The following is a 27092-nucleotide window of genomic DNA, read 5'->3' on the forward strand; positions in this document are numbered from 1 at the left end:
CGTCCCCCTACTGAGATTGCGTGAGAAGGGACCCTGAACGGAGCGTCACTGTTTTGGTGGAGGCGTGCCACCTCCTTTACTGGGACTGCCTCTACCCTTACCACGTCCTCTTTTATTACCCCTGCCGTAACCCTAGGTAGACTGTTGGTTATTATTGTTCCACGCTGTACCCTGCCCCTGGGAATAGTTAGATCCTCTCAGGGAATTTTGGCCGCGTGGGTGACGAAAATTGCCATTCCCTCTTTGATTAGGGGGTTTGTTGGTTAGTTGGCCTAGGGATTTGAGTGTCTCATATTCGTCCTTGGCATTTTTCAGTGCGTCCTCGACCGCCTTACCAAACAGATCCGGCTCCACCGGTTTATCTAACAAAGATGCTTGGGTTTCAGCTTTGAATCCAGACTGCCGTTACCAAGCGTGTCTCTTGATAACAGTTCCTTCTGCTATCAATCTGCCGGCGTTATCCGCGGCATCAAAGGTTGCTTTTAAAATGCAACCGGACATGGCTCTTCCCTCCGCCGCAACTCGTGCCAACTGGCTCTTTAAGGGTTCTGGGGCGGAGTCTAGGAGTGCCGCGACTTCTTCCCACTGATGGCAGTTGTAGCTGGCCAACAGGGTGGTGGAGTTGGCAATCCTTGCCTGGTAGGCGGAAGTGGAGGCTACTTTCCTGCCCAAACCATACAGTTTCTTGCTCTCCTTGTCGGGAGGAGCTTCGGACGATGACAAGGGTGTTCCAGCCCTCTTACGGGTGTTAGTAACAACCAGGGAGTCCGGTTTCAGATGCCCCCTTATATACAGTGGGTCTGATTGGGCTGCCCTGAAAAGTGTCTCAATCCTGGAGTTCACTGCCCTGGTGAGGTTAGGATTCAAAAGTGAAGGGTCTATTCTCCTCTGAATAGACTTAAGGATAGGGATGGCCTGAGCAACAGGCCTCCTTTATCCCACTAACTCTTCTGCAAAATCCCTCTCCTCTTGAGCACCCTGTGTGTCAATGTGGAAATGTTCTGCCTCTCGGGACAGAACTTCATTCAGGAGAGGTTGATTGTCAACAGGGGAGTCGGTAATCGGGGGTTCTTTCTCTACCGCGGAATCTGCTCTGTAGGTCTCAGGGTCTTCCTCTTCTTGGTCCTCATCATCCCCATAGTAGCCCGTACCAGTTTGCTCTTCCAACATGCCCAAATCTGGATCCTTACAAAAGGATGTATCCCCTTGATATTGGGAGTAGGGCTGTATATAGAAGGGGTCTGAAGACCGTGTTGGGGCTTCAAACCGGGACTTCTTACTTGGAGGTATTGGATCCTTAGAGCCCGAGGGTGCTGACCCGTCGGGAGTATTGGAGAGAAAGTGTTCAGGGTTCTTTGTGTAAAAATCTGCCAATGAAGACATCCTTGACATAACTCTGTCTATGTCATCACTAGACCATTCTCTAGAACTGGGAATGATCTTTTCTGGGGCTTTCTCCGCCTTATCCTGACTAGACTTACTGGTTTTAGCAGGTGTCCTTGGGATAACAGAGGACTTGGACTTCTCTGTCTGTTTATGTGGAGTGGGCAGTTTTTGAGGTGTGTGAGGAGGCTGAGACTGCTTCCTCTGTTTTCCCTCCTCCCCGTGGGCGGACGTGTGTTTTCCCTGTTTTTTTGCCCCTCCGGAGCCTTCCGACGCCTGGCGTCGAGGTTCGGGGGTAGTGTCCATATCTTTAGAACGTGGAGGTAGGCACTCGGGAGCCGCCGTTACGCTGTCTGTGGCCGCCAACTCCTGGAGTGCGGTCTGGGGATGGAAGTCAGCTTCGTCTTCAGACGATCGAACTTCCGTTACCTTGGGGAGCGAGGCACTCTTGGCAACAGTGGATGATTGCCTGGAGTCATGCGGCAATCTAGATCGAGAATGCCCAGAGGACACCGATTCGGACCATTCTCTATATGCCTCTTTCCGAGAACTCGACGTGCGCGTCGAGTCTCTGTTGGACTTCATGTGCTTTGTGGAAGTGCTGTGGGTAGCGCTTGTGTCGCCGGGGGTCTTCCCCATAGCCGCCCTACCGGATGACCTTCCGAGGTCAGGGACTTGCGCTCGGCTGTCTCTTGACGCCACGTTGCCCTCGCCGTCTGAAAGCATGGTGTCGCTGCCATCGCTGAAGGCGCCCTCCGCTGACATGACCTCCTGACGCCTGGCGTGGTGGGCCCAACGCTTGATCGAACGGTCCTTAAGTGTTTTCGGTTTAAACCTACTACACGCTCTGCAGTTCGCCTCAGGGTGGTCCATCGGCAAGCATAGATTGCACGTGGCGTGCCTATCGACCCAAGGGTACTTGCGGTTGCACTTGGGGCAGAATTGGAAAGGGGTACCCTCCATATGCACCTTGTGGCAGCGGGCTAGTAAGTGTAGGAATATATAAGAATGTACCTATATACCAAAAGAGTGTAGAGTATGTCCACCCCCCACTCTCCCTACTTGCAGGGCCGAGGCTAGAGCCCTTCCGAGGCCCAAATCCGTTGTGCAGCTGTCGACAGTCGAATTCTTCTCCGGGCCGGCGTCAAGTGTGGAAGTTAGGTGACTCGACGTTCGGGTGGAGAAATGGGTAAATATAACCATATTTAGCAAAAGTATGGCTAAGGCCAGGGAACTCCGCAAAATGCTTCCGACCAGTATGGCGGAAAAAAACAATCTGAGGGTCCTACACGCGTGAGGGATCATGGGTACAGTGGACGTCACACTAGGGATATTATTACTGGCACGCCCTGTGTCGACGCCCATTTTCGAGTTTCGAAAAACAATTTAATACTCCGCAGCTTCCACTAGATGTCGGCCTATGCACAGCATGTGATCTAAGCAGTTTCCACAAGCCTCAGAAATATAGATATACACACACACACACTAGTGTAAAATCCCATGTACACGGGCTTAAGTGCGTGAAGGAAGAAATGTACATAGTGTTAATAGATTATGCAGTATATGTTAATGGAATTTATGTTAATAGAAAAAAAAAAGAAATTTGTCAAGGATCTTGCTCCTTTTACTTGGAGTAGTAACCTCCAACAAAATCTATCAGAAGCCGATAAAAGAACAGATGCATTCAGTGTCATGGTATATTGTGCAGCACCAGCAAGTCAGGGACCTCTTCCCTTGCAAATGAAGGTGGTGCACAATAAAACGCTTTTTATTATTACACAGAATTCTCTCTGAGGAGGCCTCCAACCCGTCTTGCACCCAACCTCCACCAGCAACCCTTTTCCCAATAGACCAGGAACCAGGCCGGTGTGGTACCAATGAATAACTTATTAATTTATTTTAATATCCAATAAGAACAAAGGACAGCAGCCACTAAGGTTATGCAACACAAATACACAGACTTCTAGAAAGTAACCAGATTAAGAGATACTGTAATGCCACACCAAATTTCTGTTATGAAAAGCAAGGCCAAGTAATTTCACTCAATTGATTGCAGGAAGGTTAAGTGCTTCCCCCCCTCTGACAATGGAAAAATGGGTTTTCATTGATTTGATACTACTGCTATGGCACAGCACCCAAGAGTACTTCGGGCTGCTTACACTAGGAGACAAATAGGGATTCAAAACAGACTAGCTAGCACACATATGAAATTCGATTATCACACAGGCAAAACATGAGAAAGAAACATCCAAAAATAAAAGGGAAGGCAATTCAAAATCAGTGATCAGGGTACAGTAGAGGAAGAGAGATAAACTAGAAACCAAAGATTTTCGAAAAGGTGAAAAGAATTTCTTAGAAAAACAAAAAGGCAAATCACCCTAGTTTCTTGTGGGGCTGTGAAGGGCTGGCAATCTCTGAACAATGAAAAACGAAGGAAGTGCAATTCAAAATCCGCATTCAGACTGTGATAGGGGAAGGGGGATAGAGTAGGAAAAAAGACTTTTCAAAGGTTAAAAGACATTTCTAGAAAAACGAAAATGGAAATGGAAATTACACTAGTTTTGCTGTGGCTGAAAATGACACACACGCTTTGAACAATGAGAAAGGCACATAGGAACCACAGTTTTCAGTGAAAAGGACAGGGGCAACTCACAGGTATGCTTTGGGCAAAGGGATTCTCACCCTGGGAACACAGCTGGGTTTTAAAATGACAGATGCAAATGGAAATTTGTTTATAAACACACAACAAATGGAAGAATTGGTTTTTCAGCTCTTACTAAAATGACTTTTTGGAGAACAATTTATGCTTATAATGACTCGCAAGACACAGGAAAGGGGAAGGTAGTTTTGAATGCCACCTTTCCCTACTCCGTGAAGTAATGTGGGAATTAATTGATTTAAGAAGCTAAATATTAACGATCTACACATACACTGGAAATTCTTAAATAGGGAGTGGCGAAAATACAGGGACATACAATTAATTCTTCCACAGAAAAATGACAACTATGCAGGCAAACAAAGGACTTTTCAGATGGAACAGGACCATAATCAACAGGCAAACAAGGGATGATTTTGTTACCCATGAAAATGACTTAAATGCACAGGTGAACAAAGGATTTGTCAATGAGAGAATCACCACAATGCACAGACAAATAAAATACTTTTCAATAGAAAAATGACTGAATTTCACAAACAGGATAGGGTATTTTTCCCATGTGGAATCTCTACAGTAGTGCATAAGAATAGAGGACTTGTTTAATCTATGGCTGGGGAGGTCTATAATTACAAGAGAAAAAGGGCTTTATGGTCATCCAGGGGCGCCAGGGCTTCACTGCAGGGACCATAAAGGGGTCAGTCAAGGCCTCTGCCTGTCCTCCAACTCAGCTACTCCATCTTCCCTGCTTCACTCCGAGACTAGGTCCAATTTCTGCAATGATAGCTCCAGACTTTAGTCAGCTGCACACCTCGGGTTTTTATAGAGAGAATCTCCAGTTGAGGAGTAACCTATTTATAAGCCAAATGACATCAGTGACGCGTTATCCTTCTCGCACAACTGATAGGGCAGTGGTCAAGGGTTCCCTCCCCCTCTGCAAGCCGGTAGGTCCAGAGAATGGGGGAGTGATTTGAGAAGCCAGGGGAGGATACCCTGTCAATCATATGACAAAGACAGGGGGTTCGATCTGGCTTCTGTCACAGGAAATCTCACATTTTAATAAATACCCTTTCTCATCAAATTACGCCACATATGCTAGCATATTCAAGCACTATATTTTTTTGTGAATCAAATGATCCAACCTAGAAGTTTGTAGGTTATTCTATGGCAGCATCGCGGTTTTTCCTCGTTTATGCCCAAACTAGATTACTGAAAAATCGTGCCTTCGATGGCCAGAATACCTATCACCGGTTACACATTTTCTCAAATTTTTATGATTGTCATATTTATGCAGAGGACACCATTTGTTTCTTATAACATTTGATAGGTTTGCGTTAACCAAATTCGTTTTGGTTCACCAGCAGCAGCTCACGCACAGTTTTTCATAAATCCAAACATGAATAGTGTATGATTAATATTTCCCAAGTTATCCCTAAATTAGCATATCGCCTTTTGTGCGCAATTGGTGTGAAGCGCTGCCTTCACTCTTCCCCATCAAATAGCAGAGATCTGTTTCTTAGCTCGGACGTCAAGAGGGACCCTCTCCTTTAGGTTCGCCTAGAGCTTTAAAGGCTAATGGCCATGTTTACGACAGCATGAGTGCTTTTGGTCATAAAACTTGGGAGGACCAGGGAATTCTTCAGCTCATTCCTTTGACAACACAGCTTTGAAATCCAGTTTCACTGGTGGGGGGATTCACAGCCAGAAATTGAAACTTAGTGGCAATGAATTCCCCGTCCATGCATCAGCTAAAATTGCCTCTTTAGCTTGCATTTTGATTTGACAAACTCCGGAAATGCACTCCATTAATGATTAAAATATCACTGCAACACTGTTCCCTGCATACAAAGGTTACATGTGGGCACCATAATTACATTTTCAAGACTTTGATGCATATCTGGTTTTACAAAGTGTTACGTAAGGCAAGATCGAAATGTCTTTTGTAATTCCAGAAGTGGAAAAAGGGCCATCATTTGACTGCAGCCTTTTAACCCAGTTAAGGCTCCCAACATGACAGGAACCAAACTATTATGTTGAAAGTTTTGCATACATTTGAAGGAGCATGTCTTTAATTGAAAAGGACAAAAGCTTTGGAAGGCAACGATTTTGGTACAAAACTCCATTCTGCAGTGCAAATTTGCACAAAATCTGGTCATTTTATTTACACACTGATGTTGCCGTTTCTGCCAACATGGTCTCAGCGTTTCCAGACCTTTTTCAAAAGTATCACAGGGTCTTCCCCTCATGTGTGGCAAGGAACATTTTCAGGCATTCCCAGGCTTAGATGCCTACATTTACTCCTTTGTGTTTGGGCAAGGGCCTCGTTTTGCATGTACTCCAGTGTAGGCCTTTTACTGAGGGGCAACCCCCCCCACTGACTGATGCCTGTAGTTATGACATTTTAGGGCTATTTCACCCCACAACTGCCAATTGTTGTATCTGCTCCTCTCTCTTGGATTCCACTTATGGGTTTTGGAATCAAATATACAATGTTGAGGGATGTCACAGTAATACATTTCATTTGCAGCATAGTTTTCTTCATTCAACTTGAAGTATGCTGTTAAAGTGGCATTCCTGTCTTGGGCCTTTTTTGCAGCTAATTGTATGTTATTATTGAAATACTTTTTGTTTGCCTGGCAGATGAACGCAAGTCTTGATATTGTATGTGTAAGGCAACAGCTCCCTCTAGCGGTGATAGCAGATGTAGCAGGCAGTCTCGATTTACAGGTTTTGTAATCAAATATTGAATGTTGAGGGATGTCCAAGTAATACAATTCACATGCAGCAGGATTCCCTTAATTCAACTTGAAGTATGCTGATAAAGTGGCATCCCTGTCTTGGGCCTTTTTTGCAGCCAATTGTATGTTATAACTGAAATAAACATTTTGTTTGCCTGGAAGATGAACGTGAAGTGAAGTCTTCACATTGTATGCGTAAGGCACAAGCTCCCTCTAACGAAGCATTCTGTGTGTTCAAGCAACCTCTACTGCGCATGACGGCATCAGACAAACATACATCTGGCCTTTTATTATATGGACATATATGTACTCCAGCACAAATATTCCCAATGGATAATGTTCACAGTCCCAGGGGATGGCTCCCTTCCCCATGTTTCTCTTCAAGAGACTTCAAGACTCCTAAGGGCACAAATCCTCCTTGAGTTCTCTGGTCAACACACAAAAGAAAACACATTGTATTCAACACAACTTAGATGAGAGTCCCAATTTTGTAGGACACCTGGTCTACTCCCCTGCAAGTTTCCTTTTTTTTAACTTCAATTTAACTTTGCTCAAAGTCTTCACTTTTTCTTGGTGTATTCCTTTGCCAGGACTTCTTTACATGATTTGTTTTACACACTTGCAAAGTTGACTTTGGCCTGGTACACTCAACTGCCAGGGCTTTTAATGAGATTCATTTTACACACTTGCAAACTTGACTTTGCCTGGTGTATTCTCCTACCAGGAGTTTCACGTGATTTCCTTTACACACTTGTAAACTTGGCTTTGGTACATTCACCTCTATTAGTTCTCTTTCGGCAATATCGAATATCATATTCTCTTTAATTGACTTCACTGTCCCTTAACATTCTTTGAGACACTGGGGCGCTTTGGCAACGCTGCCAATCTCCCCTGTAGGACTCACTGGCTTTCTGTGGCATTCTTCGGTTTCCTTGTGGTAAACAGAAAGCAGTGGTTCGGGGTCCCGCCTCCACTTCTCAGGATCACCAGCTTCACCCGCCAGCTTCCACGTCCATTGCGGCTACCGCCTGGTTGCTGAACTCTTCTCCATGTACCTGGTGTGTAGGTGCTGCTCTTCGTTTCCCGTGGCCGCCAACCAGACGTTCCTTCTTCTGGTGCGATCCCAGCATGGCAAACCGCCTCCTGCAGCCTTTCACCTTCTGCCTACACTTTGAGCTGGCTGGCTCGACAGACTTCTCTTCAGCGGTTCGGTAGTCCCTCGGTCAATGCTGCGAGAACACAGCTTTCCCAAGTAGCTCTCTCTTCCTCCATTCAGGTTCTGACTTTTAAATGTCCCGGCACCTATCATACGCTCTTAACCACTAGAGGGCGTTCTGCACGTCTAAGCCTCATGGATACTCATTGCTCCGTTCAGGCTCGTCGTCTCAGTATTCTCGTATGCATTAAAATGTTGGGCAATTCTTGGTTTTCTCACATGACACTGGAAGAGGTTACTAGTAGGTCGTGTGGGTAGTGGGAGAGAACTCTTACAATAAGACATAAAAGTTTGACATATGGGCGAAACATCCCTATTAGGGAAAACGAGATACAGGTCTTTACTTGATGCCTTGTTATCCCCTTGAGGGTCACCTCCCCCAATGTGGTCATTTAGCTGCCTGCATGGTTAGGATCAGGTAGCGGGTGACATCTCCTGGCCACACATGTGGAGAGGTTACCTCTGGGAAAGGAGTGAGGACATTATCAGTTTCATCACATCTCCAAATTCGATCTATCACTAGATATGGGGATCAGAATAAGAAAGTTGCAAACATCTTTAATTGACAAATCGCATATGCAGTGTAAAGATCCAGATGAGCAGAACACCTGGTCTTTGTTACAAAAGTTGATTTTTGCAGGATAATACTTACCAAGAACTAGTTTCAAGATGTGTAAACAAGTGGGTCATGGTTAGAAAAGCCCACTGGGATTTATGAGTGCAGTGAGAGTAGCAACATATCACCACCAAACTGACAATTAAAGAAATGATTTTTTTTTTTGTGAATATAAAAAGTGTTGATTTACCCTCCGGATTCACAGTTCCGAAGAGGCCTGGATTGATATCTCTGTAATCTGTGGCCAGAGTTCATAGTCTTTCAGACTTGCAGTGCTTTGTGCTCCACAGTGCTTTTTGGGTCCACTAGAAACAATGCTCTGAATCAGTCTCAAATTATGTGTTTAATATGTGTTTAATAGAGACTACTTTTTTGTCTCATCTCCACGGTCAGCCACTCCAGTGACTTCAATGACCCTTACCAAGTCTCGAATGTAATCCCCCTTCATTCTGACCACTTGCTCTTTTTATACCCTTCTTAGGGACCAATTGGGGGAGAGCTTTTCTCGCATTTCGCCGGCCTGTGATTGATTTGTGGGCATTTAGTCGTACCTTCCTTCCCAACATTTCAACTTAACTGACCCCTAATCACATGACGGGGGACTGCAAAGTGATCACGGTCAGGGGCGCTATTTTGAATTTCCCAATCCAGTGAATATGTTATTTGGTCTACAGTCGCTTCTGTTTAAGGTATTTCATTCAGTTTGCGTTGACCCCTGGGCTGTCTTCTTCCCTGCTTGACAGATTTGTTCCTGCTTGGATCGTTGTGGGGGTGGGAGAGGTGTGGGGGGTGATTTGCTGCACCACTCACCTTCTATGGATTATAGCCTTAACATTCAGCCTTTCTACCAGATGGTGAAGCTTTCTTATGAAGCTCTTGTTTGACAGTAGATCAACTGGTGCAAATGTGGACAAATGACGATTTTTACTATTACAAGTGGACACAAAAAGTGAATAGTTAAGTAAAAGAGGGGACTATGGAAACGGAATAAGTCTTCACATTAAAAAAACGAAGTTAAGAAGCATCTGAAAGGGGACGGTGAAGGAGATGGGTATTGATGTGCACGTGTGGGGATGGGAGCAGCCCACTTAAAAACAAAATAAAAAACGTTTCCTTTTGATAAAGAAATGGCTTTTGAAAATCTGACCTTGCACTAAATCATTAATAAATATAAGACGATAACTACTGGAACTTACTTACTGGACTTTAAGCAGTTACATTATAGATACGCTATATTTTCTTTTCTCCCGGTCTTGTGATCTGGGGCAACAATGTTTACTGAATCTCTTCTGTTTTATAGGGAGGAAAGTAATCAGCATTGGAAGATCAAAGGAGTAATTGGAGTGCAATTGTATAACCGTGGTAAAAAAAAATCCACATGCAATCTCTAGTGTTACATAGAGAGGGAAGAAATCAGCACGGACATAGGTGTTAATTACAACAGCTTTCTGCTCTTGGGAAAACAATATAGCTCTTGTATTTCACAGGGACCAAAGCAATGAGAAGTGGACAGGGTACAATTTTAGTCGCCCTGTAATCATTTTGAGAACTTGCGTTTCATCTAGTGGCAAAGAATGGGCATTGGGAGAAGTTCCATGGGAGGAAAGTAATCAGCACTAGACGGTAGAAGAGTTAGAGTGCAGATTTCTGATATCAGGCAAACCATATATAGTATATAATCTTGATATCATTAAAGACACATCAGGAAGTGAGGCCATGCTGACTGTCACCGATAATCATAGGAAAAAGGATGAGCAACCTATGTGCATCCTCAAAACAATGCTGCTAAACACTAAATCTCTCATTAAGCACGCTATAGAAATATCGTCTCATATACAGCAAGATAACCTGGATATTTGCACACTGACTGAAACATGGGGCCATGATGCAGCTTGCCTGTCGTTACACTTGGCCATTCCGGAGGGCTACAGTATACTGCGCCAGGATAGGAAGGAGGGCCGAGGGGGAGGCGTTGCTCTAGTTTTTGAGTTGGAACTAAAAGATTTGGGAGGCAAAGGTAGAAGATATACCAGATGTGGAATTAATGCTAGTAAAAATTGGCATTAGCACCGAAACAACCCTCAACATAATATTAATTTACAGAGCACCAACAGTAGCGATGGACTTCCCTGACCAATTGTGCAATCGTATCTTACTGTTGCTGAAACCTAAAACTAAATTCCTAATACTAGGGGACCTCAACTACTGGCTGGCTGATACCTCAGATGCTACAGAAACAATACCTGAGACAGCACAGAGTTCTCTAGGTTTTCACCAAATGGTCACAGTCCCCACCCATGTGAAGGGACACACATTGGATTGGGTGGCCACCCATAATGTTAATATATCTACAATGGAAGTTAAACCATGTCCCTGGTCAGACCACGCATGCATATACTTTCAGATCCGCAATGAAAGTTTTATTAAAAAGACTAACCATAGTAGGGCACCAATTTTAGTAAGGAACCTGAGAAACTAACCTCTAACAAGCTAAAACCCTGGATCACTACCCTGTCAACGAAAATCAGGGAGATGGATACTCAACATGAGATGGCAACGTCCTTTCTCACCTCCTTCAAGGAAATAACAAGATGTGTAGTGCCATTTAAGAAAAAATACTGCCTTGAAGAATGCCAAAATAATAGGTGATTTAATGCACACATTCAAGAGCTGAAAACAATAAAAACAAAACATTTCTATGAGTGGAGGAAGAGGCAGGAAATTCCAAGTTTGTACAAAAAAGCTGCAAGGACATACAAAAATGCAATCCTAAAATCCAAGAAAGATATGTTTAATGGCAGAATATCAAAGGCCACCTCTGACAGTAAAGAACTGTTCAAAGTCTTAAGAGAACAGGAATGCCCTAAGGGACCCAATAATGCACCATTAGTAAAGGAACAAGGAATGGTGTACATCTATCCAGATGGCCATGACAGACGTTACCGTGTCCGCAAACGGTCACGGTAAATGCATACCTTGATAGTTCAAAATGAAACAACTGCCACCAGCCAGTCAATTGAGGAAAGGGTAACATAAAAGATGCTACATGAGCATTTAGACACAGGGGATACTAAGTGTTGGGGGCTGCTCCGGGTCACTGGGCAGCCCCATGCTAGGGTCGGGTGGCACCCGACAGGACACACAGGAGTGGCGCTCAAGCCACAGACTCATGGGTGGGGGTTCATCCCACCCGCTCCGGATCACCGGAGTTCCGCACACGTGGCCGGGGGCACCCGGCTCACTGCGGCCCCGGCGGCACCCAGGCCGGGGTCGGCATCCCAGCCCGCCTCACATGGCTGGGGGGACACAAGGACGGCGTTGCCCGGCAGGGGCACCGTCCTCAAGCTGGGCTCCGTCCTTGGGCCCAGCGCTGCAGCGCAGCACCAGCATGGTGCACCTAGAACGACGCTGGAGCCTCGATGGGAGCGGCTCGCCTCTTATTATGTTGGTCGCGTGGCTACTGCCACGTGACCCATTACAACATCCTGGGAGCTACCATGCTCTCAGGAGGGGTTAACATGCAACACTAAGCAACCCGTCCAGCACTCTATTGTCAAATAGGGCGTGCTGGGTCTAGCAAGTACAATGCTAAGTAGTCAATTTCACTCTACCGCTCTGGGAAACAGTAGTTGATCCCAGAGAAGGTATTTAAACCTTGGGAAATATAAAAGACTTCCCTATGTCACTGAACTGAAAGTGCTGTGTGACACACTTGAAAAAGATGATGCCTATGGAGCCTGTTAGACTCCATAACCAAAAGACACACAGAGGTAAAATTCACACAGAAATACATGAGAGTGTGGGAAAAAGGCTCACACTCTCTCCAGGTTAAAAAATCAAGTCCTCAAAACCCAGCAAGGTTGTCTCTAAGGTGGAAGGAATTAGCACATTTTTGAGAATTCTCCTTAACACTGATCACTAGGCCGAGAGATGTTGCTGCGGTTTCAGAGCAGGTCACTCATTGGATTGCATCATTTTTGACGGAAAGGCAGGGGGCGTGGCCAGCAGGGAAGCTGCGGCAGATCCGGTAACCTTAGCCTACGGTGTGCCACAGGGAGCATGTGTGTCTCCATTGTTATATAACATCTTCATGGTGCCCTTCTTTGACATGTTGGAACACAAAGGCATTATGTTTTCCAATTACGCAGATGATGCACAGTGGATTATACTGCTTACAGGTTCTCACAGTACTGATGAAATTCAGATCAACAAGGTATACGACTGCATCCAGATTAGGATGGCGCAGATTAGGTTAGCAATGAATAATGGAAAAAAAACTTAAGGGAGCATTCAGCATCGGTGCTCCCATGGCCTGGAATACCCTGCCTCTGGATGTAAGGGAAGAAAATTCTACAGTCATATTTAAAAAGAAACTGAAAACACGCCTATTCTACTAGATATTAGAAGCAGCCTGAAAGAACTATCCAGCTAATATGGAATGACCCTAGTTCTAGTCTGCTCTTTGTTGTAGGTCTTGCGTCTGGTTTTGTGTGCGCCCATAAGCCTTCGGGTACCTGGAGCGCGTTCTAAAGTAAAGTAAAATAGTGTGAACTCTTGTATTTGAGGGGTTACAAGCAAACACAGAGGGAAAGCCGTTCCTTGCAGTGCAGCTTTTAAATCTTGGGCAAACGGCTGTTATTCTGAGAGGTTGTGCTCATTTAAGAAGCACATAACTAGCACTGGAAGGGGAGGGATCCATTGCAATAGAGTTCTGCGATCATGGCCAAACTGTATGGCCAACCCAACGATTTGCAGCTCCTTGGGGGTCAAAAAAGGTTTGAGCCACCCTAATTTGCATATGTAATGACATCTGTGACATCATTGCAAAATAGATCACAGCTTGAGGCTTACATACTCAAGGGGATCATGGAAAAGGTACATTAAAAGGAATTGCCATGAGACCAATACATTTTGTGATGTCCAGTATTTGAATGCAATATATTTTTTCCTATGTCACAATATCATGAGTTAGACTTCCTTTGAGTAGCAGGCATTGTGACCCAATTCAGTTCTAGGGACTTCACATTTTAGAAAATAAGTAATCTCGCTGGCTTTGCCTATACATGGCAATGCTGGCTGGCTGCTCCAATATATGCCAGGATTCCAACATAAAAACATACTCATATGTGCTTTGCCCAGAGTGCCAGTAAGGATAAAATAAGGAAATATGCCCATGCGAGCTCTACTAATAAATGTCAGTATCCCCACTTAAGAACATAACCCGGTTGACTTTGCCCAGAATGCCAATAAAAATGCCATTCCACTGTAAGAGCATGATCAGTCTGGTTGCACCAATGTAGGCCAATATGCCCACATACAAACACGTACAATTTAGGCCAGTATTCTATGCAAGAACATTATTCAGGTTGACTTTGCACATCTAATGCCAGTAAAACATGACATGTCTCTATGAAGAACCACCCACGCTGGTTGCCCCAATGTAGTCATCCCTCCTTATACCCTCCAATCCATAACAACACTCCTCATGATGGCTTTATTTATATAACACTTGTGTATGGGTGCAATATAAATAAAATATATAATGTATTTGTATTTGTAAAGCGCCTAAGGCCAAGGGCAGCCAGTTACACAGTACATATACCGGAAGGAGAAAACAATTAAGAATCAGGTAAGAGTGGAGCGGAAAATTAAAACCTTTTCGATCCCAATGTCTGTGGTCAGTCAGGCCAATTTTTCGGAAAAGAGCCAAGTTTGTAGAGCTTTCTGAAGGCCCAGTGAGAGTTTTCAGCTCTTAGCGAGGGCAAAAGAGTGTTCCAGTGAGACGTTACTACTGAAGGGAAGCTAGCACCTTCCTCCTCTGGCACGTTTGAATTGACCTCACAGGTCCGATAGCGTAGGCTCTGATGATTTTTTGGGACAAGTACCCAGGTGCTGTATTCAAAAGCCATTTTTGGGCGATAGCAAGGATTTTGAAGTTAATCCTTTCCTGGATGGGCAGCCAATACATCTCCTTTCTTGCTGCCGAGATATGGTCTCTTTTGGAGATTGTGAGTGCCGAGTGTAGCACATTGTTTTGGATTACCTGCATTTTGCAGATATTCTTCTTGGATGTGCTTGAAAAAAGGGCACTGCCGTAGTCAAGTCTTGCTCCGGTTACTGATCGTGCAATGGTCTGGCAGCTTGTCAGTGTAAGGAATTGTCTGGCTGCGTTAAGAAGTTTGGCTGTGTATGCTGCCGACTGCGTTGGCTTGTTTTGTGAGGGAGAGGACGCTGAGACAGGAATTGTGATGCCGTTGATCGGGAAAGATGAATACAAGGTGGAAAGTTTCTTTACGATTGCAGGTGACCCCACTAGAAGGATCTTCGTCTTGTCATCGGTTAGACATTTGTTGATCGTCATAGTGTCCTCTTCATGAGACCCTGATAAGGGGAGGAGAATTTAAGTGTGGTCAGCATTGTTAGTGTAGACTATGCCAAGGTCATCCAGGAGGTCAAAGAGTGGTTTTGTAAATATATTATAGAGGGTGGGGTAGACACAAGAGCCTTGCAGGACACCACAATGGATGGGTGCTTTGCCCATATACTGGTATAAAAATACGCCATGACGCTAAAGAAAAGTCCAGGCTGGCAGCCCCAAAGGGGTCTCCCCTTCTCAACCCCACCTTCGCGTAAGAACACTCATCAAGTTGGCTTTACCCATCTATCATCAGTAAAACATGCCATACCACTGTAAATAAATGTACTTTATTTATTTTTCATTTGTAAGGTTGTTTATACATCAAGTAAATTGTGTCTCATAGCGCCCGTGTCTCATAGCGCCCATGTCCATGCTAGCTTCACCCTCCTTGCTCCTAGTGCCCGCACACATACACATTTAGATCCATTCACACACGCAGTCACGTCTACATTCCGCTTCTCTCTCATTCACACGCACAGCTATACAGAACCCTTGCACTGCATTTTCATTCACACAATAAACATTCAGAGGGCACCCTCATTCACACATGCTCTAACGCAGCCAGACAACCCCTCGCATTTACGCACACATACACAATATTTCTCACCTCCTCATCTACTTCCGGCCATCCGGCTCTCACACACCATGTGGACAGGGAGCCAGGGAACATGGCTAGTTTCCCCATTCTGAACACGCACAATGGAGCACCAGGGACTAATGCCTCAGGCCCAGGAACTGTGTGCGAGGTGCAGGAGAGCACCTGCTCATATTTGGTCATGAACCTTCTCAACCTGCATGCCCAATGGTCCATGCAAGATTGAGGAAGAAAATGCCCCTGCCTTGAACGGCAACTGTGCATGCGTGCAGACAAAAGAAATAATTCAAAAGGGAAATCTCACATTTCCCTGCTTTTGCTCTCTCCCTGGTGGCTCCTTCATAATGAGGGGGGGCTGGGGAAGGGATGGTGTCGGCGTCCCATTGCCCATAACTGACGAGCCATCGCTGCAAAGGAGACACACCGAGATAAAAACGATTTGCCTTAAAGTACACACTTTGGTAAAGTGAAACAGCCGAAATTTGAGACCACTCTGCAATTCAGGCATTTGAACACATTTCCCCAGCTATAGTTGGTTGTCATTTTATGTACAAAAGTTCTTTTTGCAACTTTGGTTTGATTAAACCATGTAAGGTAGAATTTAAGCAATCTTATTTAGGTCAATTTGCATGTTTAGCATTTTCAGGTTTCAATTTTGAAACACAAAATATAAGCATAAAAGCAAAAGGTGAAGGGTTAGACAGTTGAAATAATGTGTTAAAATGACCTATTTTTCTAAGTTTATCCGAATATTAAATGAGATACCATATCCGTGATATCACAAGGATGTTTATTACACAAAGATATTTCTTTGCCTCAAAGTATTGAAGGTCTCGTCAATGGGGTTGAATAGAAATTACAAGTATAATGGCCCTTGAGCAAAGCGAGATTCCTCCCCACCAGCTCACAGTAACACAGACAAACATGCATCATGGCAGCGGAGAAGACTAACAAAGCGGCTGTAGACCACCACCATCCAAACCTGTAAATCACAAAGTGACCATAAACGTGGAGTTGGGGAGTGAAATGGTTCAGGGATCAGAATCAGCAAACAGCCCATTCTTTTGGTAATAAAACTACAAATTGTTACATTTTGTGACAAGTTTAGTAGGGAATAAAAAGGTCTAGCTTCCCCTGATTTAGAAGCTGCAGTTAAGCAATCCCAGCTGCCAAAGAGAGCTGACCGTCTGTAATAAATAATTCTTCCACAGCTAGCATAACGAGTGGAAAGCATCCGTTTTTTGTGGGCGCGAAGAGTAAGCAGACTTCAGCCATGCAAACCGAAAGATCCATCTACTTGAAACATAGGTTGGCTTCAGAAATGGCACATAAAAAAATTATATAGTAGCGTTGGAAATCAGTAAGAAACCTCTGAAGCTAAATACACAAAGTAGACGAGCTGGGAGCAGCTATCTTACAAGTGTGGTGAAGCAATTCTAGCTTCTGGCTGTATTCAAAATAAGGTAAAGTCAATTTCTAGAAGTCTTAAAATTAAGGCAGTGCAGGAACACCCTCCTCCTTGAGAGGGGAGCATATGGTCGGGGTTGAAGAGCGTGGCCCCAGCCCAGGTCGCACACCACCGTCCATCAAGGGACACGAGCCTGGTGATCTACAAAAAAGCAAAGAGTATTTTAAGAATTCCCACAATGTTGTATTTGAACTAGGTCTGTGATGGCGATTAAGCAAGCAACCCTTTAGTGCAAGTAATGCAAGTTAGGCTTTTCTTCTCTTTTCGTTTGCAACAATACTTACCCTAACAAAAAAATGTCTTTAACTTACAATGTTAAGTTGATTTATACCGCGTACGGCTACCACCCAGACGGCTACCACCCAGGGGCAGTCTACAGTCGCTCACATGGCTCTACAAGAAAGAGAATGGGTCAGTTTGTGAGGGTAGATAGGATAGGGCCAGAACCAGGAAAACCTGGCATGTGTGTGTGTACAGGCTTGCAGATGGTTAATTGCGTGCAATGGCAGGTTTCTGTACTGGTAAGGCCCAATGCATGGGTTGTTTTTCTATGTGATTTATGTTGGGGTTTGTCTGTGTGTTTTATGTGTAGATTGGCTGGTATTTAAGGTTGTCAGGGCTCGCAAAACCTACTAGCCCACTAGCATTGGCGAGTAGTTTTTATGCAGGGCCTGTACCATGATACTTTGACCTTGCTGGGGAGTACGGGGATGTTAGAAAAGTATTTTCTATTTACTGCAAACATACTTAGTTTACAGTAAATGGCAAATACAGGTTTCACTGTGCATGCTTGACAGCATTGAAGCAAATATGAAGTGGGCTAATGGCGACATGCACCATTTTACAAAAGCATCAGTAAATATTTTGTCACCAGTCACCTTTGGGCAAATGCATTTCTCTTAGGTTGAGTATGTAAAATGAGGAACTCGTCCTGCCGGTCTAGTGGGATTTATAAGAATTTGCAAGGGCTGGTTGTGTTTGTGCGCACTGGCTTGTTTTATCCGTATGGGTAAGGACCAATGTCAGGGATTGTTTGTTGTAAGCAAGTCTTACTTATGTTGGGTGTGTGTTTGTGTATAATTTGGCTACCCCAGTGGGCCTGTGTAATACTTGGGTGGAGTGTTCAAGGGGAGCAGGAGTGGGGTGGTTAGTACATTGACTACTCTCCAAGTTCTTCGAGGTGGCTAATCTCCACAATTCTATCTAATGTAACACATGACTAATCTCCACAATCCTATCTAGGGATAAGCATGTGTCATTTCACAATCTAACTGCTCGTGGCTAATCTTCACAATTCTAAGTGTGACATGTGGCTAGTCCTTGCAATTGCTAAATGCAGAATATTGCTACCTTACCCAATTATGCTACATGCAAAATATGGCTACCTTACACAATTAGGCTAAATGCAAAATATGGCTGACTAGCACAAAGAGGCTAAACGCAATTAGGCTAAATGCAAAATATGGCTGCCTTACACTACTATGCTAACTGCAAAATATGGCTATGTTACACAGTTAAGCTAAATGCGAGATGTGGCCGACTAATAAAATGGGCTAAAAGCAATTAGGCTAAAGGCAAAATATGTCTACCCTTAACAAATGGGCTATATTTATAATAATAGATAATAGTGGCAGGGTTTTAATGGAGTACAGTAATGGCTGTACTGCACGCCCACACCACACTTATCTTATCAGTCGCTGTAGGTAGTCTGTGTCAGGCTTCCCAGGCAAACACGATCAAACAGAGTGGAGCTGCTCAGTTGGAGCTGACCTTTGGCTCTGGCCCTTCACCGATGGCTGCCCAGTGTCCTGCAGTGAAGAGGGTGGCTAAGGTTACCTAGAGCCAATAGCAGGCGAGGGGAGGCGGGAAGAGGGAGGGGAAACAAAGCCAGCAAAGGGAAAGCAGGAAATAGAGCAAGTGGGTTCGAAGAGAGGAGGAAAAGAGAAAAAGAAGGATAAAAGCAAAAGTAAAGCCATGAAAACGAGATGGATGGAGGGGGCAAGAGGGGGCACTCTGCTGCAACAGAGCGGCTGCAGCAGGGCCATTTTACCTATTTGGACAGCTTGGGAACAGGATGTGAGGCTCTGGCTGTTTCTGCACAAAGCTCATTGCTAATCAGTCTAGCATGCCAGAGCTTCCTGAAACGTTGGCTGCTTGTGTGCGAGAGCTAGGCAAGGCACAGATCTTAGAGTTTCCTGTGCTAGCCTAGCATGGGGGAGTACAAGGGGTTCGGCTTTTAGGGAAGGAGCGGTGCTCCTGTCCCGGCCCATTTCCTACCGTGAGTTAAGTGTATACTGAGACTAAGCTGCAAGTAAAGAGTGTAAATGAGCCTGAACTGCCTTCCATTGCAACACTCTCCACATAGATGCTGTGCTGGCAATGGAGAAAAAAAAACACTTCAGAATTTCATTGCAGGTGCCTGGGGGATAGGAGCTACAGAGTTATGTAGACTGTTTGTGGGTGGAGTCATGGCAGACAAGTGAGGTTTGTACAAAGTGTAGAAACAGCTAAAATTAAATAACGCTGTTTTCAGAGAAGACTTGAAACGTGCACAAATCACAAACTAAACCAACCTGATATATATATATCATTATGTTAATAGTCTTTGAAACTATGCCAAATCACCACCGTAGTAGTCTAGAGCACCTAGTCTTGTCAGTGGCGTGGATGCTGTGCTTCCACCAGAGGCATCCAGATCTTAGAATACAGAAAGAAAAACGGAGCAATGGGTAGTTAAGAGATTGAGAAAGCGGGAAAAAATGCCATAAGCAGAGGGAAGGAGGAAATCAGCTGTGGAAGAAAGTTCTGTGATAGCATGGGTATGCATCAGTCCCACGTTAGGTGGAGCATTGCCCTGTTAAAAAAACAAAACAAAAAAAGGCAGGGGCGAATATGGCCTGAAGTGTTCATATTTGGTTTGTTTCCAGAGCAGAATTATTTTTAGAATTATAAGTTAGTACGAAATGTAATGCATGAGGACTCCAGTATGTGCTAAGGCAATCCTGAAAGGTTGTTGGCTTATTAGCCTGGTCATCTCTCTATACTTTGTAACCCAGGTCATACTCCCGAATGTTAATTCTGTGACTGCAAAGCTCAAGCCATGACTGGCATAGTCAAGGATATACTGTATATAAAGGTGAATGGTAGGTAACACAAGTTAAGAGAATGTAGTGGTCAAATTAAAAAAGGCCTGGAACCTTGATGTCAAAAGGGTTATTATAGCCTTATAGACAGATGGAGGGGTTATTATCGCCGGATAATGACCTGCCACCAATCGCTGAGTGCCATAAAATGGGGACGGGTCATCATCCAAAGCGAAAATGACCCCTCCTGAAGTCTATGAGGCTATTAGCACAAAGTAGTAATAGCAGTACCTGCTTGGGAATTCTGGAGGTGAAGTAAATTTAAATCGTAAAACCTGATTAAACTGGAATAGGTTTAACATGAAGATATTTTAGGTGTAAAATAAAAGTAAACAGATTCTCTAGATTTTCCATTGTTTCAGCTTTCTCTTTAATGCGTTAAATAGTATGTTCTAGTGAAATAATCACTCTCTCAAAGAGGGAGTGTCTTGGTGACACAGATCTTGCCTGGATATTGCATTGCTTTTTCCCGGTCTGCTTTTGAAGGGAGAATGTTCAGAATGCTGTCAATACCAGTAGTTATGGACTGCATCCCGATAGGCCGAGGAGGACAACAACCAACTTCATGTGCTAATAAGAGTTTGTTTCGGATCATGTTATGCCACACTTTATTGTAGTTCATGATGCGACAGCATGGTGCCTTAACATGGAAGTAGACTATCAATATTAATACTTAGCCTTCTATAGTGAGAAAATATAGCCTGAGCTCCCTATGCAGAATGTGGTTATTAGACTTCATAAAAGGCGGAGGGGATGAGCAACCAGGCAGAGTATGTCGGGAGAGAAGGGTTAGAAGTATGTCCTCCTGAATGCGGCGACATACTCGCATCCTTATCTCATGTTATGTTACAATGAGGATATGCCCTACTCAGGCCACCCCACCGGATTTAGGAGCCGGGAGGGAAGATTTCCCGGACACAAGTCAGTGTGCCTAAACATACGCATGGAGAGGACTCTCCTCCAGCTCACCAGCCAGCCAAAGTGGAGAAACATGTGGCCCAAAATGGACTCTTCAGCAAGAGAAATGGTGACCTTGGCAGCTTCTATAATCCTTTAAGTGGAAATATTTGGGAGGGGGTTGTATGGAAGAAATACAAATTTGTTATATCTAACCCCATGAATAGTGATCAAAAGCACTAGTTTCCCTCTTTAAGTTACGCCAACAACAAATATTTTATTCTTCACCAGATCGCCACCACAAGGGTGTATCCCAGAACCACCGAGGCATGCGCAAGCCTGGGCATTTTTTAAAAGATTATTTTTTAAGATATGTTTATTCAGCTAATGTAAACATGACCAATAACATGAATACATAAAATAACACTTTTAAAAGTACATATCAGTTGAATTCTCCAAAGGGTGTGACAGAGTAAGATGGAAGGTGAAGAGAATAAAAGAATGAAAAGTGCCAACAAGAGAAGAAAAAAGAAAAAACTAAGCATAAAGACCATTAAATCCTCCCCAGATCCTTTCATATTTATGAAGTTGATCCTTCGTGTTAAAGGATACCTTCTCTCTCAGACAAGATGGACAAACTCTGCAACCAATCATCAACACAGGGGGTTGAGTCGCTTTTCCAAAATTTAAGAATATGTTTCTTAGCAAGAAGGGCTCTATAGATCTAACCTATTTGCTGTTACACAATACAATACTTGAGGGATTGGGCCCAACACACCAAGAAGGTGGTCTCTTGGGAGATTTTGACCCAAAACCAGATCTATTCTTTGAAAAACAGCATTCCAGAATAACAATCTTTCTTCACAACCACAACGTATGGAACGTGGTCCCCACCTCTCTTTTACAGTTCCAACAGGCATCTTCATTACACAGTTTACACAAGCGCATCTTCCAGGGGGACAAGTACAGGTAATGATTAATTCTCTGTTGCGCGTAACTTAAATCTAAGTCAACTTTATATTGGGCATATTTCAATACCATCCCAAGGAACAAACAGGGCAGAGGCTCTGAAAGGCCCCAAATGGCCAGGTTCTGTTGACAGGGAAGCTGGAATGCAATATGGACACATTTAAATGATGGTAGGTTTTCACCCATGGACTGAGCTTCTTGAAGGTTCCTGAGTCATGCTCTGGCTTTTATGGGAACGGCTAAAGCTGTGTGTGAGGCAGGAATCCTTTTAGGCTGAGGCTGGGCACTTATTGGAGTTCATTTGCATAATCCAGCCTTTGAATAGCCTTCCTAACCTGGACTGCAGTTAACGTCTCCTTTTAAAAGAGGGCATCATGCAGATTTTACGTCAAAACAGGGGTGTGGTGTCACGCTCACCTGATTCCCACGGAGGCGCAGGTCTGGCTTCGAGTGCTGATGCTTCTTCAATGGTGAAGCGCAGGACTCTGATGATGGACATGAAGGGCCCCTCTACTCTGGCTTTTCTGGCTCGCAGGAATATTCCCCTGTGCGTGAAAAGGGAGTTTTACCTACTGACGGAATAATGCTCAAGCCTCCCACTCCCTTCCAACCCTCCTCGATACCCTTTCACGATTCCCCGTGAAGTCTCACCTTAGGGTCTGGAAGGATGAGTTCTCCATCCTGCTTCTGATGCAGGGGCGCGTTGAAGAACAAGTTACTTCACTGGATTGAGGTTTGATGGGAGTTCAAAATGAGCTTGACTATTCAGGTGAGGCGCTGTAAGAGTTCTGTTGCAAGTACAAAAGTTCAAGCTTAATAATAATGTTCATTGTCTTATTGCAACAAGCGCTAATGCTTATGTCTTTTTCCCCTTAGGGGCCGGGGTTCGGAATGCCAGAGATATGGCGCTGACCCGAAGTGTAAGTTTCCGGATGAGCGTTCAGGTAATGTCTTTGCATTCGCTCATTCAATGTCTTTGTCTTTTTTCCCCATTGGGGCCGGGGTCCGGAATGCCAGGAAGCGGCAGGACCCGAAATGAAATGGGAATGACCCAACAGGTAAGTCTTAGAAGGAAACTGAGCTTTTCCTATTTCCCTTCCTTCTCTCGCATTGTTTTCTTGTCTTTTCTCTCTAGGCTCTGGGAAGTGGGTGCGGATCCGGATGATCGCTGCTGAAGATGGAGGCGCCCAGGAAAGGTGAGTGAAATGCAGCGCTGCAGCGATCGAAGCAAAATGCTTTTAAAATGATGTCTTCCCTTTCAGGATCGTCGGTGTGATGTCTCCGTGATGCAGCTTTAGCAGGTAAGGTCTTCTTTCTCCCCAATTCTCTCTTATCTCCCTTTGCAAGCGACCCAGGATGCTGACAGGCGTGGCTGAAGTCCAGATGCAGGAGCTGACACGGTGAGCGTCCAGCTGCGAGGAGCAGAACAACGCGAAGCGTGAGTTGCTGATCGGGCGTGGTTTAAATAGCTTTGGAAGAAGTTCCAGGCATGTATCCTTCCACCGATCAGGTATGTATCCTTCCCCGACCACACCCAGGTGGAAAGTAGTCCCACAGGTAAAGTAGTTCCATTCAGGCCTCAAGAGGGCCTGGATGTAGCAGCATGGTCTGCATCAGGTAAGTGCACATTAAAACACTTGAACACATGTCTAGCTTTATGAGCCTGGCGCCTAAGGCGCCAGGACAGGGGTCCAACATGAGCCTGGCGCCTAAGGCGCCAGGACTGTGTCCAAAGGGCCCCAGCTTGGGCCCACTGGCACTTCCCTGGGGGGAATGATGCCTGCCTCTGGGGTTGCTGGGTCGGACCTGGCTCCTTGGAGGCAGGCATCATGACATGTGGAGCCAGGATACCAGATTGCATTCCCAGGTCTACATTCCATTCCTGTGTTTTTCTATATTTGTGGGCTTAGGGAAGTGCTACCTGCCACCGTATGGCGCTTGGAAATGAGACATTAAAGCAAAATGAAACATCACATAATAAAACCGGACAACACTAGCTCACCAGATACTAAAAATGGAAACCAGCATTATGTTCCGAAACAAGAAATTGGTTTGTCTGCTGCTTCCAGAATACTCACCTGAATAGGATTTACAGGTGTCTCCCTTTTTAATAAGGGAGCACAAGCAAACTATCCACCTACAGGAGGGGCCTGGTCTCTGCCTATATTTCCCATTGATTGTTCCTCATTGCGGTTTGAATTATCCCTTTGGAATGATTATTCCCCAATAATGTCCTAATTACACTTAGTAGGGAATTGGTGTTCTCTATGCGATTGGCTACTTTCTGTTTGGTTTTCTGCAGAGCGGGCACGAAGTGAAAGGTATGAGTGGCAATCTACGCCTTCTTGGGAATCCCCTCAGTCCACCACGTGGTGATATGCATCGCCATCTCTCCATCTGCACTCTGCTGCTGGCACTGTGCTGCCGACCACAAAGAACCGGATATGCAGGGCTCTTATTGGTGGACTTCTTCCAGGTAACCGCATCCAGAATTTCTTTGAGTTCTGCGAGTTGATGTGGTTTTCGAAACTGGGCGATTCTTAACCTAACTGCATTAGAGAGGTGCAACGGTACATTGGATGACAGAAAACCATGACTCGGATAGCTAGAGGTCGGGATCATGCATCCATCAGGTAGTGGCCAGAGCAAAACCTGTCCCACTACCCCGCATAACAGTGTGGGGGAGGTCGGGGAACTCACCACACCAATATGCCAGAAAAAGGGAAGTGGGGATGGTGTCCTATATGTAGGTGTGTAACAATGGATTCCAATTTGAGATGCAATAGTTGAACTACAGATGTGCTGTATGCCTTTGTCAAAGAATGATTCAAATCAGATGACTGTTATACGCTCTTTTGAAATGTGTTTAAGTAGGAGAGTTTAAAGAAAAGTTGAATATTCCCTTGTTAGGTGTAAGCTGTTTAGGCAGTACTGGCTTATTAGCTCTGGATGCTTGTAGTGCAACGTTTATAAAGGTATGATTACATTATAATTATATTGGAATTCAGAATGATGTTGGCTACAATTCAGCACGTGCAGAACATCACTTGCAGGCTCTTCAAAACTTGTCTTTAGAATAAGTCTAAATGGCCCAGGGGTGAAGATGTTCGATGAGAATAGTGGCCAGTATTTTGCCAACATCACTGGTGTATTGGAATTCAGCATTGCCTCCTGATCAAGTAGATCTCAGTTAGATTATTAGCATTTATCAGAACTGCAATCAAGTAAGTGTAACAGCCCAGATAAGCCAACCTTGATGAAGATGTACCTGGCCCGTTGAAATATCCTCTCACACGGATTTGAATAGTGAAAAGTTTAATTTATGTACAAGGATTATACCCACCGGTCATATCAAGATGCAGAACATAACTGACCCTTTACAGTGCATCATTCTCTTATCTACATTCCAGATTCTCTCTTCATACAAAGTTCCATGTTCCATATCTATTGCTACCTGCACATATGAATAAACATACCCTACATACTATGATTACCACATAAATGGGAAACTAATACAATAAAATACTACACAACCTCCCTTCCTTGAACATATATACATTCTGATGTCTGAACATTACATAAAGATGAAAACAACCATACTGCGTATGGATACCAGTTACATTGTCTTTAACCACAAATGGAATTATTGCAATACTTGGAAAGAACTTCCCAATATACTTGCAGTGCACAACAAATTAACTTTCAACTCACATAATCTTTGAGATACGAAGGTCTAGTACATACTCGTTTATTGCAACCATTCTTAGAAACTTGTCTCTCACTGTCTCGTTCTACCTCCTTCCCATTGCTAACATAGTTTTTACTACCGCACCCTTGTTTGAAACACCTACATACTCTTTGGAGATTCCAAACTCTTCCATCTGATACCTTGATGGCCCCATGGAATCTTAACAGTTTGAATTGGATCTGACCATTTAATTACACGCCTGGCATTGACCCCTGGGAGTTTTATTCTCACCCAATCGTCTACTTTGATTTGAGTCTCTCTAACAGCATTCCTCACATCAAACAGCTGTTTATTATACTCTTGTCTCTGTAACACTTTTCTGCTCACTTCTTCATAATCAATATTCTTGACACACCCTTGTATTCGGTTTCTTAACCCTTAGCATTTGAAACAGAGAAATTACAATAGTGGAATGTGGCGTGAATCTATGTGCGGTAATGGTATCTTAAACTGCTTCCCTCCAATCAGTATTGTTAGCCAATGCACACCTGATACTATTTTTCATCATCTTATTGAATCTCTCCACTATTCCGTTAGTCTGGGGATGATGAACAGAGCTTGTCCTATGCTCAACCCCATTTTGCTTCATAAAATAATTTCTTGTGAAAGCAATTGCACACCGTTGTCAGTGATTATTGTGGTTAGATAAACTTCACGTTTAACATTTCTATTTAAAAACGCAATAACATCCTTCGAACAAATGTTTTGCACCCACTCAACTTCTACCCACCTGGACAACATATCGATAAGCACCATACAATATTTCAAAGTACCTTGACTTCTTAGGGGACCTACAATATCCAAACCAACTCAATCTCAAGGTATGGTGGGAATTGAAGTAATGGTCATTGGCATCTGCCTAACCACATATCCTTTAGCCGAAACTTCACAACTACAACAATGAGTCTTTCTACTTCCAGATCAACAGCAGGCCACCAAAAATCCTGCCTGACCTTTTGCTTTGTCATTCCTTGATGTCCCTCATGAGCTATATGAAATATCCATTTCCTCACCCCAAAAGGCAGATAAAGTTTTCCACTCCTCAAAACCAAACCCTTATGGAAATGTTATTCATCGAATACGCATCTCCCGGCATTCGGCAAAACACCTTTTTTGATCTGATTACTCTTTATGCCACTATTTAGTAACTCTCACCTTTTTGAGAGTTTCATCCAGATCCATAGTTTGCAGCCATTCATTCGCAGATACTATATCCTGATATATACTCAAAATGTGTTCCTCCTCACC

At 44.1% G+C, this 27092-nt stretch overlaps 1 protein-coding gene across 3 annotated transcripts in view; it reads right to left on the bottom strand.

Moving 5' to 3' along the window:
• GOSR1 (golgi SNAP receptor complex member 1) overlaps positions 1-27092 on the bottom strand; it is a 1161402-nt gene that overhangs the window by 364457 nt on the left and 769853 nt on the right. Inside the window, exon 7 of one of the 3 annotated variants that reach the window (XM_069615243.1) lies at positions 16389-17228. The exons of the other annotated variants lie outside the window; for them this stretch is intronic. Within the exon in view, the coding sequence (XP_069471344.1) occupies positions 17111-17228 (118 nt within the window). The 3' untranslated portion in view covers positions 16389-17110. Of the gene's footprint in view, positions 1-16388; positions 17229-27092 lie in introns of those variants that run through there. 3 annotated transcript variants of the gene reach the window in all.

Source organism: Ambystoma mexicanum, chromosome 9 (assembly GCF_040938575.1).
Source record: "Ambystoma mexicanum isolate Mex_15411 chromosome 9, UKY_AmexF1_1, whole genome shotgun sequence".
In the NCBI taxonomy this organism is placed as follows: domain Eukaryota; kingdom Metazoa; phylum Chordata; class Amphibia; order Caudata; family Ambystomatidae; genus Ambystoma; species Ambystoma mexicanum.